We start from the raw sequence: 20,391 nt of genomic DNA, 5'->3' as shown, positions 1-20,391 counted from the left end.
ATTTGTAGATTCTTCCACTTTTCGTTCACCGTTCATGTGAAACATGCTTGAGTATGGTGTTAAGTCCCAAGATATACATAACATTGATTAGTCTTCGATTCGGCCAAGAATATCACTCAACACATTATTCTGATGAGAACATTTATTAACACTAATGAGAATCCTCACGTAACGGTAAACGGAAGTGTAGCTTGGGCCAAGTGCCAGGAGAGTAGGAGGAAAATGGATAGAAATGATCCCCCTGTGAGTAGCTGAACAAATGTCAAACATGCTCCCATATACAAGTAATTAATGATTAATTGCCTCCCACTTGGCAATGTCTTGTCTTCAGTTATAGCCAAGAATCGTCAATGCTGAACCTGTCTATAATCTTCCCGCTCCGTTTACTTGTACACATACGTCTAATGACACAAGACGATGTACATGTTTCGAGGAAATCCCCAACCCGACGTCATGGAAATGTCTGAACCCGTCATTGTCCTGTATCAATATCTGAATAGCAAAGGAGATGTTGGATTTCTCTTTATCTCCACTCATTAATACAAATTGGAGAAATGATAGCAGAATATACCAGTATGTATACATATCTGTATATACATATACAGATCATATGTACAGCATTTTTTTTACTCTTTTTTTGTAAAATATAAAATACTTAGGACAGTTTAAACGAAAGACGGCCTGTATGGGTGTGGTGAGTATGTTGTCCCATTCACGATAGTATCGCTTGTAGCAGAGTACCTCTGGCTAGTGACGATCACAGGTGGACTGGGCTGGGCAATGCGAGGGCAGCACATACTTAGTAACGCCTTACGGAATTTCACGCTCAAAAATCCATAACACACGGGATTCATCGAAGAGTTAGTGAAGCCAAACCACTGAACGAACGGATAAACATTCTCTGCAACGTGGTTCGCTGCGGGTGACTTAATATTGTAGTCGAGCCAGAGGTTGACGATGTGATAGGGTAGCCATGATATAGTAAACATCAACACGAGCACAATCAACATTTTCACCGTCTGTCTCCTCTGTCTCATCACACGGGTTTGTTGTTCTTTAAGCACTTCTGACCCCCGTCTCTTCAGCAGAACGTCTCCGGTCCAGAGATGACCGGAGATCCGGGCATACGCCAATGTCATCACAATAACGGGAAGGGCAAACATAACGAGAAAGAGGAACACGTTAAATGCTTGCTTGCCGGTGACTCCATTGCCCCATTCCTCTGAACATATCCGGGTCAAGAGGCCCGGAATTCCGTACGTCTTTACCCTGTTCACAAATAAAAGAGGGGAACAACTAACGGACGCCTCGGCCCAAACCAGTGCCAAAGTTACCAAGACTTTGTTCCGAGAAAACATAGCTTTAGCCTTGATGGGTTTGTGAATTCCGTAATACCTGTTCATGCTAATCACCAGAAGGGATAAAACACTGACACACACAGCCGTACCCTGTAGGAATGGTGTTAGTTTACACATTATGTCTCCGTAAACCCAGTCTCTGTACACATAACTTCCCAGCGTGATGGGCATACACACAGACACCACAGACAGGTCGGCTACGGCAAGGTTCACCAGGAACAAGTTGGTGACTGATCGCATCCGCTTGTGTCTGGTGAAGACGATGGTAACGAGAATGTTTCCCACGATGCCTACTACAAATGTAATACTGTACAACACGGAAAGTAGCACTGTAGTACGATTCAGGCGTAAGAAAAGGTCTGCCGGAGAAAAAGGCAGCATACCAGCTTCTCCGTAAATACTGTCATAGTCCCAGCTGGCCAAGTTCGGATCAGACCCATTGCTATTTACCGCCTGAGACCTGTTGGTGGACGACACTTGCATGATCACCTCTTCTTTCTTAATGATTCAGTCCTCCACTACGTCTTATAAAGGTGACATGGCTGATCTCCAAGGCTTGTGAGCCCCCAGGAATAATGACGAGTTTAGGTGAAGAGCCGTTGACGTCTTTTTCCCTCTGAAAACAAAAACAGGCATGAAGCTTTTTACTCTCGGAAATTCTTGCTTTCAATCTACCTTCTCCCGCAATAATAGCTTTTCATTAACAAGAAGGGGTGTTCGGATCAGTAAGTTTGTTGGGTGAATATCAATTCCATTGTTGTTCAACACATTATACCCCGCCCGACGAACTTTCCTTCTCATGACGTGCACATATGCACACAACATTGGTTAAAAGAAGTGGTCAACAAACGCTAGAAGATGTGAGGGTTGTAGACCATTTATTCCTGCCGAGGTCCTCATGAATAGTGAGAACAGACGAATCCATAAATTCCCAAAACAAAGAAAGTGGGCTTGGAAATATCAACAACAATCCACAGGCTGCCGCAAAACCTTCACACGTCGGACTATAGATAAAATCAGCATAATCTGGACTTGAAGTCACATCGACAGCATTTGGTGAGAGGTTGGGTCATTGTGCTGCGCTTGACACTAACCACTAGATCTGAACAATGCCTACCAATACCCATTACATTCCTTGTCAAACATGAATATGAAAATACAAACATATCGGGGACACGGGAAATCTTCAATTGAGATAGATTCCCTAAATATCTTTTGAATAAATGATCATTGTTAATTATGATAAATTACACTGACAATGTTTGAATGAAAAGACCGGAGAAAACACTCAGGAATTCACGATGAAAACTGTTGGTCCCAGTTATGTGATAGGCAAAAATGTCATGTAAAGGAATTTTCGGGGCCTCCGTGGCTGACTTGGTTAGCACACTAGCGCAGCCTAATGACTCAGGAGCCTCTCACCAGCTCGCTGTGAGTTCAAGTCCAGCTCATGCTGGCTTCCTCTCCGGCCGTACGTGGGAAGGGCTATCAACAACCTGCAGATGGTCGTGGGTTTCCCCCGGGGTCTGCCCGGTTTCCACCCACCATAACGCTGGCGGCAGTCGTATAAGTGAAATATTCTTGAGTACGGCGTAAAACACCAATCAAATAAATAAATAAATAAAATCAATGAATTTTCCCATAATTTATTTTTTAAGAGCAACAGTGAAGATATTTATGTAAATTACAGAGCGAAGCGCTTCGTTCGACGGAGGTACTTCATCGGTTCACTAAATCCAGTGGAGCTATACCACGGACGCCCTAATTCAAACGAGCTTACAGGACACTGTAATTTTTACGGATTCTTTGCCAACAAAATGGACTAACACTTCCAGTCAACATAAATCTGTTTTGTGAGAAAAGAAACTTATCACTTCAAACTGTTTATAGACGATATCAAAGTTTTCTATAAGTAACTTCAAAGAAAAGAAAAAGACAAATAGCGCAACTACTGTACATACCTGTAGTGTTATAACTGGATGACAGTACGAGGGATCCTCTCTGTCGATGGTGTACCCGTCGACTATATTTTGTACTCAATCTAGTGAAGATTACAAGCAATCTTTATCATGATATCGATAATCTTTTGAGTTCTGCATCCTGAGAGTCTAGGAGAGCTAGTATCAGCATCACTCATGGACGCACTCTCTGTAAGACTGGGAAAAGTTCCACTGCGAGTACAGCCTCTTCACCGCAATCCGCTCGAAAACATTTCTACTTTCGTTCCAATCAATATAGGTAGACAGTCTGGTTGGAAGCAGAAGTGCTGCTAGATCGGTCTGACTTTCTCTGTTCACAGCAGATCACTTGAGCTTGTATTATAGAACCACTTGGAGATGTCAGCCGTTGGAGTCTCATCGATCCACCAATCAAATGGCAGCAACGTTCCGGTGACGTGTAGCACGCGCGTTCTGTCCCCGGCTGAGTGACAGGTGTAGCGTTGCTGGATTTCCTTCTATAGAGATTAGCTGAAGATACACGACACATTAAAAAAAATTATCGCCACGGTGCCATTCATCATAACTCATATGGCAAATATTAATAACCACTGACGACAAAACAGACACACACGTAAATGTGCCTCGAGAGGTGTGGCATGGGAATAACCAACACGGGAACAAAGTATACCCATAAATGGTAGAATATCATGGGTCGGTACACACACGTAAATATAACTAGAGATGTATACAAACCACACATACACTCTTTAAATATATTTTGTTAACCAGGTGTTATCACGGAAGTGCAGGGCATTGATCCAGTCTTTCAACAATCTGGTCGATCAGAGTTCAAACCGAGTTGTTCTGTCGGTCTGCCAGCAACCTGCGGTTTTCCCCGGGCTGTATCTGGTTTGCGCCAACCATAATGCTAATCCCTGTCCCACAAGTGAAATATTTTTGAGTACAGGGTAAAACAGCAACCAAATAAATTAATGAAATCACGGAACATTTGTAGATGTTGTTATAAAATTTAAAGACATTAATTACATCTGGGTTATTATTTGGTTATTCACGCCTGAAAAATAGCTTTAGACTGATTAAAACCCATCGGGATCTGTTCACCTAATTAATAGTACCTTAATTTCAGCTCATCTGCAGCTTTCAACATACTAGCCAATAAAGCGCATCAACGGATGATACTGCAGTCGATGAAAGATAAACCTGGGTAAGTTTTGTGCAAAATACATTATATATTTAAGTATATTTAAGAAAAATCCACTTGTTATATCTCATATGATATCCAGTTATCAGTTGGGTTATTATTTTTGTAATGTACGTAAACACATGCCAAGAACCGTCAACATTGTTGTATGTCATATTCCCAACATAATGCAGAGAAGGCCACTATAAAAATGTAGCTTTTACCATGTATCTTCTTTGGGTTTGGCTTCTCCATAAATAATGACGCCGTCTGGCGAAGATCGGAAACCTAAACAGCTTTTTCTCAAGATTCTGGGATCAAATCGACGCTCTGTTTACTTTGAACTGTAAATATGTGTTCTGCGTCAGATCCCCTCTGCCATCCGAACGCTCTCTAGTTGGCATGCACTAATTACATCTCCCATATCTGTGAGTTTGAAAACTGCTGTGCTGCATGTGTCGAGAGTTGTATGTAGCCGTTATCTTATCTAAGCAAATTAGTTTTGATTACCCGTCAAACCACACTTGAAAATGTATGACCTACTTTCTAAAGTATGCTTTACCAGAAACGCTACAGAGTGCCCCAAAGGTGTAATTCCCTAGGTACGTAAAAACACCATTAATAACGCACTATAGCGATAATCTCACAAACTTTTGTAGATTTTTTTAAAACTATGTATAGGGAATACATATCTGAGCATGAAATGAAACCTTTGCAAAGCTGACGGGAGTTGCACCAAGAAAGCCCGACGGGCCAGCTAATTTTTTTTTTTAACAGCAGTGAAGGGAAATTATGGTTTACATATATACAAACCCTGGTGCTAAGGCTTGGTGGGTATAACACGAAATGGGAGTTTGGTTAGTGTTCACTATGCCGGTAAAGTGAAAGAAAAGTAGACACCAGCACGAGCCGGCTTCTAATGAATGTCGCTCTGATACACGCTGTCCCGTTGGCTGTGTCTGCCCTGTGATCCAGTGAGTGAGCAAACTGTGAAGTGTATACAAGAACATAATGGCTGAGAGCTACAGCAATGTTTGCTGTTTCCGACCTGCTACAGAGAACGATTAAAACTGAAAACAATGCAAAACTTACCATGTTGCTTGATAAAGAATGAGTGACTGGCACCGGTAATGTTGAATTCATATGTTTTGCGTTGAACTGTTCAAAAGGTGACAGGTTACTTTGCCAGGTATTTAAAACGCTCATCAATGGTTCGAAAAGAGGTGACACCTGTTTGAGAACTGCTTAGGGTAGGTGTGAAAAGTGATCTTCTTACGTCCTTATACCCCCCTCCCCCCCCCCCCCCCCATGGTTTTAATTTTTGTTTGACGTGCTTGAATAATTTCGGCCCTATCTTAGCCAATTTTAAGATTTTAAGATTGTTTTCAGTGTTCTCCTAAATATGCGAAAGTTAATTCCTGCGAACATATTTTGGGAGAAGATCTGCCAAAATAAATTCCAGCTAATAATAAGTACTTCACAGTAAATGATGAAATAGGTTAAATATATAGCTGTTTACTGAATTAAACAATGCCTCACAGGCCTCTTGCACAAAGCGATCGTAAGCTAAGTAGATTGCAACCACCATGGCAACATGTTCATAACCGGTGTCAAAGACTCTTGTCATTCAGCCTGTCGGGTACATGAGGTGCTCGTTCAATTCCATCATTGGAAAATTTTACATTTTACACGACTCCATTTCACTTAGGGATTTGGTAAGAACACACGAACGGCAATGCTTGTAGGGCCGTTTATATGGACTTACGTGACCGTCATTGGAGATCACACCCTACACCATATATTTTTTATTGAAGCTCATGCTGGCTTCCTCTCTGACCTTACATGGGAAAGTTTTCAAGTAACCTGTCGTGGATTAACCCCTGGCTTTGCCCGGTTTCTTCCTACGCTAATGCTGACCGTCGTTGTTTAAGTGAAATATTCTTGAGTACGGCGTAAAACACCAATCAAATAAACAAATAAAACAAGTAATTCATTGATCTTTAAAGCCGTACTCAAGAATTTTTCACTTACATGACCGGCAGTTAAATTTTAGGGTGGAACAAACCACAATAACCCCCCCCCCCCCCCCGCCCCCGTCATTGGCCCTCTGCATGGGAGGAAATCTGTGGACTGATCATCCACCCATCGAACTATCGGTCGTCATTTAAGTATAACACACTTAAACGGCAATGAGTAAAATCAAATCTAAGTGCCATGTAGCTTTTGGTGACATCATGAAAGGTTATTTTTCTGTAAATATCCTCTGGTACTTTAGCTCAATTGAACATAAGACTTAAATAAGAAAGGCAAAAAATTGAAGTTGTTGATCAGATATATCCTTATACCAATAATGCATAAGAAATCTCCTTTGATGATTGTTTTATGTGATGTACAATCTAAAATCCATCTGTCGGTGCCCAAAATACATAATGCTCACTTACAGCTTAGTCTGCTGTTGCAGACAATTCGCTGCCAAGTGTTACCTTACACGTGTATCCAGAGGAACAAAATTAGAATTGATCAGAAAAACGTGTGTTTTTAACTTATATACTTCGGGAAGGAGTTCATTACATGTATATGATTGTCGAAATCAAACAACCAAACTAATCTCTCCAAGGCATAACGACATTTCTCAGAAGAAATCCTAGAGACGAACATGAACAATTTCAATCCCAATCAAGTTCACTGTTCCCCAAAATGTTCAGTTTTGCAGAATAATGGTCGACGGGTTACATCACTCCGACGAAATTTTCAATGGATTTTTAACCAATCAACTGTCCATATCCCGCGAGATCTCATTAGACAACATTTGTTCTTGGGGACCGAATTACACCCTAGCCTGTAAATCTATCCACAAGAAAGTATCCTGGCTTCCTCTCCGGCTGCACGTTCGAAGGTCTGACAGTAACTTGCAAATGGTCTTGGGTTTCTCCTGGGCTCAGCCTGTTTTCCTCTTACCACAATGCTGACCGCCGTCGTATAAATGAAATATTCCTGAGTACGACATAAAACACTAATCAAATAAATAAATAACAAGAAAGTAAGCATATCAAATCACCAGGGTATCATGACTTGTCTAAAATCATAAAACTGGCCAGTGTGCACCAAGGACTGGATTACTGAATAAAAAGACTACAACATGGAGACTGAAATCAGTGCAGCAACGACAATGTGATGCTTGGCAAATGGTCACGCGTATCTAGTGGAATACTTCCTCTTGTCGGTTTACTTCAGAACACAGCAAACTTACATAAGTCAGAACACAACAGTTCGTTTCAAAGTAGACTGCGTTTCGCTTAAGTCCTTAATGGTGGTTTCTTTTCCCACGCCAGCCAGACGATATTTTCAGGCTCAACATTCCTGACGATAAATCTAGGGATCAGTGACGTACGTTAGCAGCGCGTGGAGGACACAGCAGTGAAACCAGTCAGTGGATTAAATTGTTCGTGATGTATAGAAAGATAGAAAGATATCTGATATTCCAATATCAGCACACAATGATTGATAAATCTGTTCACATATTTGTTTCACTGCGAAAACAAAAAATCCACAAAGCCTCTATCCAAGAGTTTCCTTGTTTACAAGACGTTTTTGAATAAGATAGGCAACTAAGCAAATTCTGATTAAGCCATGGTGTTAATGTACGAAGCGTGCACGCTGTAACTTTTTAAGCATATACACGAACAGACAGAATAAATCTTTGACTGAGGTGAATTGACAAGAGATCGAATGTCACTGGTCATACTTGTAACGACTATTTGCCATCTACCATATGGTTCATTCGTCGGGAGACCTGGGATCAAACCCCGACACGGTCATACCAAAGACTTTATAAATGGCACCTGTTGCTGCCTCCCTTGATGCTAAAAGCTGAGAGGTTAAAGTAAGGAAACAGGACTGTTTGGGCTGGCGTTAGTATGATGTGACTGGATGGGGCGTCGCATCTAGTGTCTTCGGCATGATACGTCAGTGGCGGTTGCACCTTGCAGGCATGCATTCGCATTGCTATAAGAAGACATAGTATATGTACACGTTCCTAACGATTTCTCGTCGTTATATGACTGAAAAATTGTTAAGTACGACGTAAAACCCCAAACATACATATCCTATCCTATATTTATGACATACAGTAGTATTGATGAAAGCAAACTATTACAGTTCTCTCCCAGCGTTTTGGGAAAAAAAGATATTAATAGGATATTCATCAGATGGACTAACCATGTGAAAAAAAATTTCGGCTACAATTACATGCATACTGACTGAAATGACAAGGTGCCCCTACAATTGGAAGAATTAGGGTACATACATTCATACACAAACACACACACGCACACACGCACACAACCACCCTCCCACCCATGCATACACACAAACGTACACACTATCCATCGTCCATCATCCGATTTTACGCTCTATCACGCCATAAAAAACACATTTAGTCGTTCCCATCAACATATTACAGAACACTGAAAGCCAGCTTTTTATCACTGAGTACAGACTTCCAAAGTTTTGATTGATTCTACATTTCGAACATCACAAAGGGTATACATTTAATTATATTTTGGCTATTTTGATGGTATTAATTATTGTCATAGTACCTATAATCTGGCATAATGTTGTAGAATTTATATTGTCATATAAAAATAAAATACTTCCAAAGCACACGAACCTTTTTCAAAAGAACGGAACAGTATTCCAATCTCAGCCTTGGTAACTGTTAACCGAAATGTGGAACTCTTACAGAATAACTGTCTATGAGCTGTATGATAATCTCTACAAATTTGTCAGTGGATTTATATCCAGCCATCTCCTCATGTCCCGCGAGACTGTTCGGGAGTCTTTGTTCCCCGTGGATCGGTCGTTAAGCTGCATCGAGCCGTGCTATTCTAGTCTGTAGACTTTAACCCGTCAGTATGTAACATCTTCAAACCACTACAGTCTTCCTACAGGATCGAGGATCGTATAGACTCATATTGCCACATAACGCCACACCAAGTACCAAAAAAGGTTTTCCCTGCAACCTCAAGTCTGCGGTACACACTTAACACAGATACTCCTGTGTGTCACAACCGCTCCTTCACTATAACACATCGTTGGCTGAAACCTGTTACATGTATTTGAACTGAGCTCGAATTCCTCAACAAAGATGCGACGATCAACATTAACAGGATGAAGGGATATGACCTCTGTATTGCATCACATGAATGGACAAGTACTGAACCCAAGGATGACAGGGTTAGTGAATAAACAAACATTGTTGTTAAAAATACATCGATCACAATACAACGGTCCAAATTATCCTACATTTCACCTGTGATAGTTTTTTCAACTTGCATTATTCGTGTATTATACAAACTCACAGCATGGAAAGTAAAACCGTGACATGTTCAGAAATAACTCCCACTTATGCAAAACTGAGCCATAGATTGAGCAAATGCCAGAATGTAAGGATGGCTTGATTCCTAAAAATTCCTAAATGTGGCTAACAATAGTCTTATTTCCCAGTTTCGCGGAGGACTTTCTAGCGTAGATTTGATTTATTTATTTACTTATTTGATTGGTGTTTCTCGCCGTACTCAAGAATATTTCACTTATACGACGGCGAACAGTATTATGGTGGGGAAAAAACCGGGCAGAGCCCGGGCTAAACCCATCACCATCCGAAGGTTGATAGCAGACCTTCCTACGTACGGCCGAAGAGGAAGCCAACATGAGCTGGACTTGAACTCAGAGCGGCTGCATTGGTGAGAAGCTTCTGGATCATTACGCCGCGCTGGCGTGCTTACTCCCTCGGCCACGGAGGCTCCTAGGAGATTTGAAGTGTTTCAAACATAGTGTCGTTTAGCACCTTTCTTTATTGTTACGTTTGTAACAATACCAAAATGCTAGCCGATTTAGGCCATCGCCATCATATTTCCACAGAGATAAAAGAGGTATTATGGTAGCCAATTATTACACTTAGCCTCTTAGAGTTTAGGTTTATGGTGACTTGCGTGCCTACGGCAAGTATGTATTCGTGCCGAAAAACTGATCATAGGGTTAACGGCATGATGATAGGTATGACAGCTACCCCCAAATGATTAGTCAACGATCACTCAATCTGTGTGTCTTAAAAGACATCCGTATACTAGCCGCCAACCAATAAGGACGTTCCAGGTCAATAATCGCAAGATCAATTCCCTAAACGACCTATAACACAAGCCACCAAAGAACTAAGAAAGTATATAAAGTACAAAAATGGGACGGAATCCTGCACAGAGAAGTAGTCAATAGTTTTTAGTGGAGTTGGAAACACGCAGGGTATGTTCTGTTGCGCTTTGATCGCAACTGTTCATATGTCCAACGTGGCTATCAAGTTTAACACGATGAATATAAAGCCTTAAGTGCTTTACAGACATCAGCGGACAGTGCTGCTAATTACAAACGCCTTCCAGGAAGCGTATACATGTAGCTCGATTCTTGCTTATAGTAATCCAAATGTCAAGTTCGTAATCTTAATTGTTTCATGGTTTAAGTCATTTGGACATCTTATGAATTCATTAGCATAACAAAAGCTCTGGTAAACCACGCGTGACAAAATGGTAGGCAGCTTTTCACAAGTCTGATACTGCATCCAGGAAACCTACAATTGTAATCGCTCTGCTGGGAACTGGACGCTCGAGAAAACGGGAAATGGTCAATCAGTGACGCAAATGGTAACAAACAGAGCCTAATAACAGAATCGCAGTTTCGGTCTCTAGAGGGTGTCACTGGAATTACATTGTCCTCACCACAACTGCACTCAAAGGAAAGTTACAACAGTACCCTAAGTTATATCCCAGAAACTGGTTCTTCAAGGCTAGATGTTAGATAACTTCATGTCTTCTTTTATAAATCATTTTTCCTTTGACAGGAAACCATAAGTAGGACTTAGAAATTGCTGGCAATTATTCAGTTTCGAAGACTAATAAAATACGCACAAAAAAGCTTTCCTGCACGCTTTGATATCTTACTCAAAACACTTGTTCTAATATTGAAGCTGTTGAGGAAAGCCTGCAAACTACTGAATCAGACTCAGCATAGCGGTAATTAGCTTTTCAAATCATTCGGATCAGGTATTGTAACTCTCACCATGCCTAGCATCTATAAACGGGGTAAAAAAAACAATGCCAAACGGCACGAGAAGACCAGTCAAGATTCAAGTAGGTCAAGGCTCAAAGTGAACTAGATCAAGGTTATGTGCGGCAATTGGAAGATTAGCGGAGGTGTTTGATAAGTCATGTCCGAGTCTGATAGGGACCGTTTGTTAACGAAATTATCATACATTTTGTTCACGTAGGCAGTGGACTAAAGCTTGAGGACAGTTCGGCCAAGATGTACCTCTGTCAATTTACCTCAGTCGGGGTTTTATTCTAACTGCTCACCTAAACTCATAAATAGTAGAAATTTACACTCCCCCTAACGCTTAAGCAGCATTAGGTCAAAAAAAGCAGTGACGTAAATTGCAATTTTGCATAACTCAAAATGCTGTGTTGTCATCCTATTTAACATACAATCACATTAAAACAATGCACAAGGATCAGGACTCCGGTCAACCAGCAGAATCTTAGTTATACAGGAATACAATTAAAGACGTACAGAATAGAGAACAAAACCAGAGATAGCTGGCAAATGGCCACACGTCACCGGTGAAATACGGCCTCTTGTCAATTTACCACAGTCACGTATGTCTCTTAAATAGCCGCGATGAAGTCAATGCGTTATAACGATATGAAACCTTATGCTCTTTGACAAGTGTCTTGTATTCCCTTTTTCTGCCCAAGCCGCATTGATGCAAAGGGAAGCTGTTCATTTATGTAGATTTGTAGAATCTCTGTCTAATGATTGTGTCTAATTCCACTTAACCCGTGGATATAAGGGCCATAATCTCATCGCCCGGAACTAGAAAGCCACTTCCGACATATATGAACAGTTCCCATCAAAGTGCAACAGAGATACATATTTTTGATTATCCATTACTTATAAACTACCATCGTAAACGATTTGGATCCTGAGTTCATTCATTCCACTAAAACATCACTATTTCTCTTTGAATGAAATTGTCTTAATTTCATGCGTTATATACTTTCTTAGTTTTTTTGTTGTTTGTGTAGAGCACTTTTTTTGTTTTCAGAAATGGCCTTGCGATTATTGACGTAGAACGTCCTTCGTTGAGGGATGGAATCTGAACTTTGTTTTGATGCCTAACAGTAGTCTACAGTACAGGATTAACACCTGCCTACTTGGCAATACAAAAGGATAAAGGTGTACAATAGAAATGTAAACAGGGAACCTTGAGCAATGGATAAAACATTGAACCGGAGAAAAACGGAGATGATTATATAGTGAGTATTTTTACCAGTAAAACTGCTTTTAAACTTTTTCTGGTTTCATTATGCAAAGCAATCAAATCATAACTTTACTTAAAGCGAACGAATAAAATTTCCCCTTCATGCTGAACGCCAAGCAAGGAAGCTGCAACTCCCTCTTTTAAAGCCTTAGGTGTGACTCGACCCAGGATTGACCCTGGATCTACCGCTCCCGAAGCGGACGCTCTATGTATGGAAAGAAATCTCGTATATAAAAAATAGACAATAATAATCACACAGTGTCTGGGACGAGTATTCACGTAAGTTCTCGTTGGGTCGTTTAAAACCGACGGCAAGTGTAATCACTGTGGTGAATTTACAATAAACACTAAACGACTGGGGTATAACGGGTGCAATTGGTAATGACTTTCCGGAAAGAGAGTTAAATGAATACTATGTCAAGACAGAGATCACAAAAACTACCTTAATCCCGCTAAACAGGTAAAATGGATGTATAGATCTGAGCAAATACTTGAATGTAAACGTCCTTTGGAATATTCCGAAAGCAAGTTTTATTTCTTCAGATTCACGGAGGAATTTTTCGTGTGGATGATTCAAAGCTTTTCATGCATTTCCAATCCATTAGTCCACTCTTACCATGCTGCCTAATGGAGAGAGATGGCTGTAAATGGCTGTTTTCATTAGAACATCCCTTTTGGTGGGTAAATACTTAGATTCCGCTCTTCATGCTGAATAGAGAAACGTAAAGCTTGGGGAATCTCCGAGAACATGAGCTCAGGTGGTCAAGTAAACGTCTTGTCTGCTTCATTAACCCAGAAAGGATTTCTGTGTTCAGACTTTAAGTTAAAGCAGGCACGAATTACTGGTTCAAAAAAGGACTAAAATAAGTCCAACGAAAAATGTTCTTTAATGGCATTTAGTTCGTCAGCCAAATAGGCCGTGCTCCGAAGTGGATGTCGATGCAAGTAAAGACACTCTTACGCCTTGTCTTTTGAATAATTATAACTATACAGTCACTCTTCAGGTGACGGTTCTTTTCTCTTACATTTTATGACGAATCCCGTAATTACGACATTACATCTGGTCATATACACAACGGGGCATAAAGTCAACGGCTTCGTGGGTCATATACACAACGGGGCATAAAGTCAACGGCTTCGTGGGTAAACCCGTAATTAAAGGATTAAATGTACATGGTCATGCCCATATGAGGAACATAAAGTTAACGACTTTGTAAGACAATAACTTTATTCCAAATATTCTGATCTGTCAGTGAGCAAACGAGGCCTATCCGCACAAAACACAGAGTGCTGCCATATACAAATCGTCCAGGTAAGACCGTCGCTGTTCTGGTTTTACTCTTTATGTACGTCTCTGTATGTCAATGTACTCTCTGTAGGTCTTCAATTATTTTCGTATATAAAACATAAACATTATGATGTGATTAGCGTTGTCATATTTTGGCAAGTTTTAAGTCCGTATTTCTGCAGACGTCTTCGTGGCATCCTCACTAGCACAGTGAACTAACGATGTTGCTGAGGTAATGGATGTCATTGTTTCCGAACATAGATATTACCAAGTGTTGGGAATGGGTTACAATCCAGAGGAGTTCAGATTACATAGACCTGGACATTAAATTAGTCCATAATGTTATCTTCACAAAAAAGAGAATGGTAAAATGCGGAATAAGTGATAGAGATTTGTGAGATATATGCTCGAAAGGACTTAGAAGACTTAGCTCATCTATTTTTAAGATGTAACGACCTAGAAGCACTACATGAGTATCTTGGGTTAATTCTAAGGGGTTATTTAAGTCATGACTGTGAATGATTTAGATTTTGAAGCACTTTTTATTTTTATTTATTTATTTGATTGGTGTTTTACGCAGTACTCAAGAATATTTCACTTATACGACGGCGGCCAGCATTATGGTGGGAGGAAACTGGGCAGAGCCCGAGGGTTATCCACGACCATCCGCGGGTTGCTGTGTTACGCTATTGAAAATAGCAACAGAAAACAGACTCAGTGACTCAATATTGCAATGTAAACAATGGCTTTATATATAAAATGAGACGTACAGTTTTACAGACAGTTCAACAACAACAACATAAAAAAACATACACATCAGTATTACCGGTCTTTAAAAGTTTCCAGTTCACCTTTGCATCCCAAGGAACGTGTTCCAGGAGCTCCAACGTAAAGACCATGGGATAAACACACAATTCACACAAGTCACAAATTGTCCTAGTCAGGTACTTCGCTAGGATAGCGAACGCGAACACAGTACACAGGTTACACAGAACTGGAACAGTCAAGCCTTTGAATGACGTCACACCCGCAGAGCACAACACAGGGTAAATACAGGCATGAAGGTATAATCCACTATGTACTATGCTTGTGTACCACGGAAAACACATTAACATTGTTTCTCTCTTCAACGTTATGACAGTGCAAAAAGTGAAAATGGCGCACCTGTATCTTACACACTGTCTCTTTTGAGGATCATGTTTGAATAGTTTGTTATTCTGTTCATACAATGTACTGCTAGTTTGCATCTAGTCCTTTTCTCGTCTTAACATGTAAACGATACAGTAACCACTGTATGTCGTGAACTCTGGTAAATAAATATATTTTCATTTTTTTTTTCATTTGATAAGAAGTGATTTCCTTTTTTCTTTTGAAACAAAATTTTGTGTAAGTAAAGACATTTTTAAAAAAATGGATAAAATAAGCGTTATGGTGAATAACAATCCATAATTGTTAAGGTATGCTAATGTGCACAATGTGGAAACTCTGCCGAAATCAAAAGTGAATCCTTCATGAAACCACTATGGTTGTTTATCATTAACTTGAATTGTATAATACCTAGCGGAATTATAAAGTTGAAAGTTACGTTTGCAACAATACCAAAAGACTTTCTGCAATTCTAATGTTGCATCCAAGCTACGGACTAAAATTATAAACGCCCCCCTGGGAAAGAGTCACTGAATGACTCAAATGTTGACAAACGGAATTGACGTTTTCGTCCCTCGGAGGTGGAGGGGTGTGTCCTCACTATAAATCCACCCAGAGGTAACTTGTAAAAGTATTAGCCCAGTTATTTCCGAGAAACCCATTGTTCCTACCTAGTCCGTAAACATCCACAGGTCTAGCTCTTACCACTTCCACCTTCTGTTTTGAATAATTTTTCTCCGATCGAAAAACAATACAAGGGTTTGGAAAATCGTTGGTCAGTTAGGCAGTTTCTAGGTATTTTACGCACGAAAGGGCTTCTCTAGAGATTTTGATGCCTTTACACATTTTACCACACCGATCCTGGCCAAGAAAAACTGGAACGGAATAAATTATACTCAAAGTAGAAGCGATACTCCATCGAATCCTTCACCCTGTCAAATAAACAGTGTTAAAATGAAAAAAAGACACAAGAGGACCAGTCAAGCTTTTGTATAATCTCGGCTCACAGTGAATTAGGTGGGGGTTATGTACGACATTTGGGAGATTAGCTCATGTGTTTTATAGGTCAGGTCGATAGCAAATAGGCACCGCTTCTTAACTAGATTGCTATATATTTGGCTTTCTGCTGGCAGTGGATTAACGCTTGTGAACGGTTACACCAAGATGTATGCATCTTAAATTGCCGTTAGGAAATCAGCATTCAACCAGCCAGAACGACGTGAGAAAATTGACACGTGTTCTCTATTTCTGTCTATTTATCAGTCTCCCTAGCTGCATCTGCATTGCTTAGAGTCTGACCCATGTGACCGCTATGCCAATTACAGGGCTTTTTTATTAAATTTTCGCCAAAAACGTTGAGTATAGCAAAACCTTCGACTGCAAGGAATAAAATTTGTATAATATACATTCGGTTTATCTTATGTATCGCACAAAGGTTGTCTTGTCATCAATATTATTATGATATTATATGTAAAGAAGAGTTCTTGTTTACTGTATAATTTAAGACGTAAAGCATAGACATAAATCCAAAGCAGTGACGACAGTGTGATAGCTGACAAATGGTCACTCGTAGAATGTACCATCTTATCAATTTAGCTCAGTCATGGTTTTATTTTAACTGTATGTGTAAATGCATAAATAGTAGCAAATTACACACCCTCTGGCACAATGGCTTAAGAAAAATTAGGTAAAAAAAATTGCAGTGATGTTGATTGCAATTTATTCCGCATCACTGATCTATTGACAAGGCAGAGGCCAATGGACCGCTGTTGACAGACCAACTACTTGTGCAGATAGAGAAACATGTAAAACGTACAATATAGTAGATGTACATTTACAAGACAAGCGTGGGGCCTGAATTTAACACCGCCACTATTGGTATGAATTGCATTCTTGTGTGTTTTTTTTGCAGAATATGTTTCTATATACGACTGTATCACTCCTTTCCACAGGGCTTAAACCTTGACCTCTGTTCATGTCCGGCGAGATCTCGTTAGACGGCCTTCGTTCCATGTTGGATTTCCAGTTACTCCAGTTTGTAAATTTCAGTCCAACAATACGTAACACGGCCCAACTTCCACTTGCGATAATACTGGGACTTATATAACCAATTTCCTTACCGATGTGAATATAGAAAAACTGGAAGGCTGGGAAAACATTGAAATGTACACACTGTTATGAGAAATTGTAGGTGATATAGCAGCGTGTATGGAAAGATATCTAGTACAGATAAGACCAGTGATTATCACACAAAGTCTGAGACGTATCTCCTCGTATATCCAGGAAGCAAGTTTACATTGGGCGGTCGAAAATCGTCTAAAACCGGCGCCAAGTGTAATAACTGCAGCGGAAATACAATAAATAAAATTGGCCAACTGGAGTATAAAGGGTGCAATTGCAAAATGAATTTCCTGAAAGACATTTGTATATAGTTTGCAAAGTTTCTGCCTCTTTTTGCATGATTCTGTCCACTTTTTGTACTATATATACTCTATTAGCTCTTTGGTAGTTTGTGTTAAATGTCGTTTTGGGAATCGGTCTTGCGATTATTGACCTGAAACGGTCATCTTTGTTTTGACATATGGATAGATTACCATTACCGTTTCGACGCATAGATAGATTACCCAATGGCTATCTTAACAAGAAGACCCTTTTGGATGAGTAAATACTTAGATCCCGCTCTTTAAATCCTGTATAAAAAAAATGCAATGCCTGGAGAATCTTCGAGAAGACGCTAGAGTTCGAGAGTTCCGGTGGTCAAACAAGCGTCTCGTCCGCTTAATTAAACCAGAAACGATTTCTGCGTCTAAATGTAAAGTCAAAACAAGCAGTATTTCATGACTGAAGAAAGAAAACTGAGATAAGAAATCACTACACGGCGTGAAAAAGGTTTTGAACGAATTATAAAGTCTAATGATCAGGTCCTGTCCCGTTCATGATGCGTTCATTCGTCAATTACACTTTTTAACGAAAATGTCTTTTAATAGCATTCTATCAGTTTGACCGATAGTTATCTGTAACTTCCATGAAGAAATACAAAATGTAGTTAACTGAGCATTACTGGTAACATGGATACATTCTTTCTACACTTTGTCTTGTACAATCTTCCACGTAATTACCCGTGTCTTTGCAACTCCTCAGAAAAAAGAATGAGACAAAAACCTGAAATGTTGCTCTTTAGCGCATTTTTGTAGAATTACGCAGCAACTTATCACATAGTGGCTGTTGTCATCTGCACATCTTAGTGGTTCTCGTAACGACAGCATTGTACATGACCATATCCATATACAGGCCTGAGAGATGACAAATCAACGACAGGTATACCAACGTGGTTATACCAAGGTGATTGTTCAATGAGGTGAAAAGGCCTATACGAAAGCCACACGGCAGAGCTACTAAAAAGTCTTTGAGGGAAGCCAACATGAAACATATCCACCTTGTAAAGCTCATGACCCTATTGTTTTCAGCGCATTAGTCATGGGAACTATTTATTTTTCTACTCTCATAAAAAAACTCTGGTAAAAACCAGATTACCCTGACAAAATGACAGAAGGTTATCACAAACCTCATGTTTTATCCCAAAAACTGCAATTGTAAAGGCTCTGCTTGGAATTGGATGTTCAAAAACACGGGTGAGTATATCAATGGCGCAAATGGTAACAAACACAGCTTTATAAGAGAATTACAGTTTGGCCCCTACGCTGTGTCAATGGAATTGCATTGCCCTCACCGCGATTACACTCAAGGGACAATTATAACAGTACTACACCACTTCTTCTAATTTTGGGGACGACTTGTGTTTTTAGCTAGGTTTATTTCTTTTTTCATATGGTTTGTCCATCTCATGAACAACATATTCATATCTTTACGTTTCCAAACAAACTGGACAAAAATGTAATTCTATGCTTTCAGTAAACTGTTATCTGTCCTAAAAATCAGAAGAATTAGGGTACCTTAACTATATCCCAGAAAAAAAGGCTAGTCGGTAAGCCACTTCATGTCTGTAACAACACCTTCTTTTACATTTCATTTTTCCTTGAACAGAAAACAATACATGAGTCTGGGAAAATTGTTGACAATTATTCTGTTCCAAAGAGTTATAAGGTTTGGTGTGTTACGTACAAAGAGCTTTCCTCGACGCTCTGATACCGTCTGAGTTACCATTACCGTATCGATGTTATTTACATCGTGATATTCGTCACGCAAAGATTGTATTGTCGTCTACAGCATAAGAATATTGAATTTGAACGAAAGAGAAGGAAGGGTGCAAACAAAACTACCTCTGTAGACATGTACCAGTCTCAAGACTATTCACAAAAGCCTTTCTTATCTTAAAAGTGACATGGACCACCAGCAATGCATGTGTTAAACCTATTTAAGGACTTATCATTTATTTATTTATTTATTTATTTGTTTGTTTGTTTGTTTATTTATTTATTTATTTATTTGATGTTTCACTCACACGACATCGACCAGCATTATGGTGGGAGCAAACAGCGCAAAAAGCCTCACGACCATTATTGACGTATTAAGAAGTATTTGTTCTTTTCAACAAAGCTCCTTTCTCTCTTCTTTTGGATTTTTCACGCTTTCTATGAACACTTTGTTGGTTAACTTTTTCCGAGTTCAACCAACTTCCCTGTAGACCGCAATGCGCAATTGTTTGCAGAATAACTGACTACAAATCTGTCGTTGCATCTACACATTTCGCGATGGATTTCAATCCAGCCATGTCCAAATATCCGGTGGGATTTCGTTATTTCTCGCGTATTACCGGATTAGCGGTTAAAGCCATCTGGGCCGAATTACTCTTGTGTCTTGAACACAATGGATGTCTTCCCGGGGATGGACAGCTAGACCACAAGCGTGACTTCGATATCCGCACTAAAAACTACTGGCTTTAACATTCTATTGATTAGCTGTTTGCTCATGAGGTGCTGTGACTGAAGCAGATTGATGTAATCTGAAAGAAGGCTGTCTCAGTGGAAAGTTAAATCCGTGCAAACTGCCTCTCTTACATCAGAGGGTTGCTTGACATCTCCAGGTTGGAGCCATACACTCTGAGAAGTGCTGAAGTTTAGATAGTTCCT

General features: G+C 39.9%; 1 protein-coding gene across 1 annotated transcript; it reads right to left on the bottom strand.

Annotated features, from left to right (window-relative positions):
* Nucleotides 1–277: 277 nt before the first annotated feature.
* Nucleotides 278–1,841, bottom strand: LOC135463847 (QRFP-like peptide receptor). Its single transcript, XM_064741298.1, has one exon. The coding sequence runs from the start codon at nt 1,839–1,841 to the stop codon at nt 666–668; it is 1,176 nt and encodes a 391-aa protein (XP_064597368.1). The 3' UTR covers nt 278–665.
* Between the last annotated feature and the right edge of the window lie 18,550 nt (nt 1,842–20,391).

Source organism: Liolophura sinensis, chromosome 1, assembly GCF_032854445.1.
Source record: "Liolophura sinensis isolate JHLJ2023 chromosome 1, CUHK_Ljap_v2, whole genome shotgun sequence".
Lineage (NCBI taxonomy): Eukaryota > Metazoa > Mollusca > Polyplacophora > Chitonida > Chitonidae > Liolophura > Liolophura sinensis.
Note: the sequence above shows the minus strand (reverse complement) of the source record. Positions and strands in the feature narration are given on the sequence as shown.

Excerpts from the sequence above, each read along its gene's own strand:
- LOC135463847 (XM_064741298.1), bottom strand. The coding sequence starts at position 1,841 with ATGCAAGTGTCGTCCACCAACAGGTCTCAGGCGGTAAATAGCAATGGG.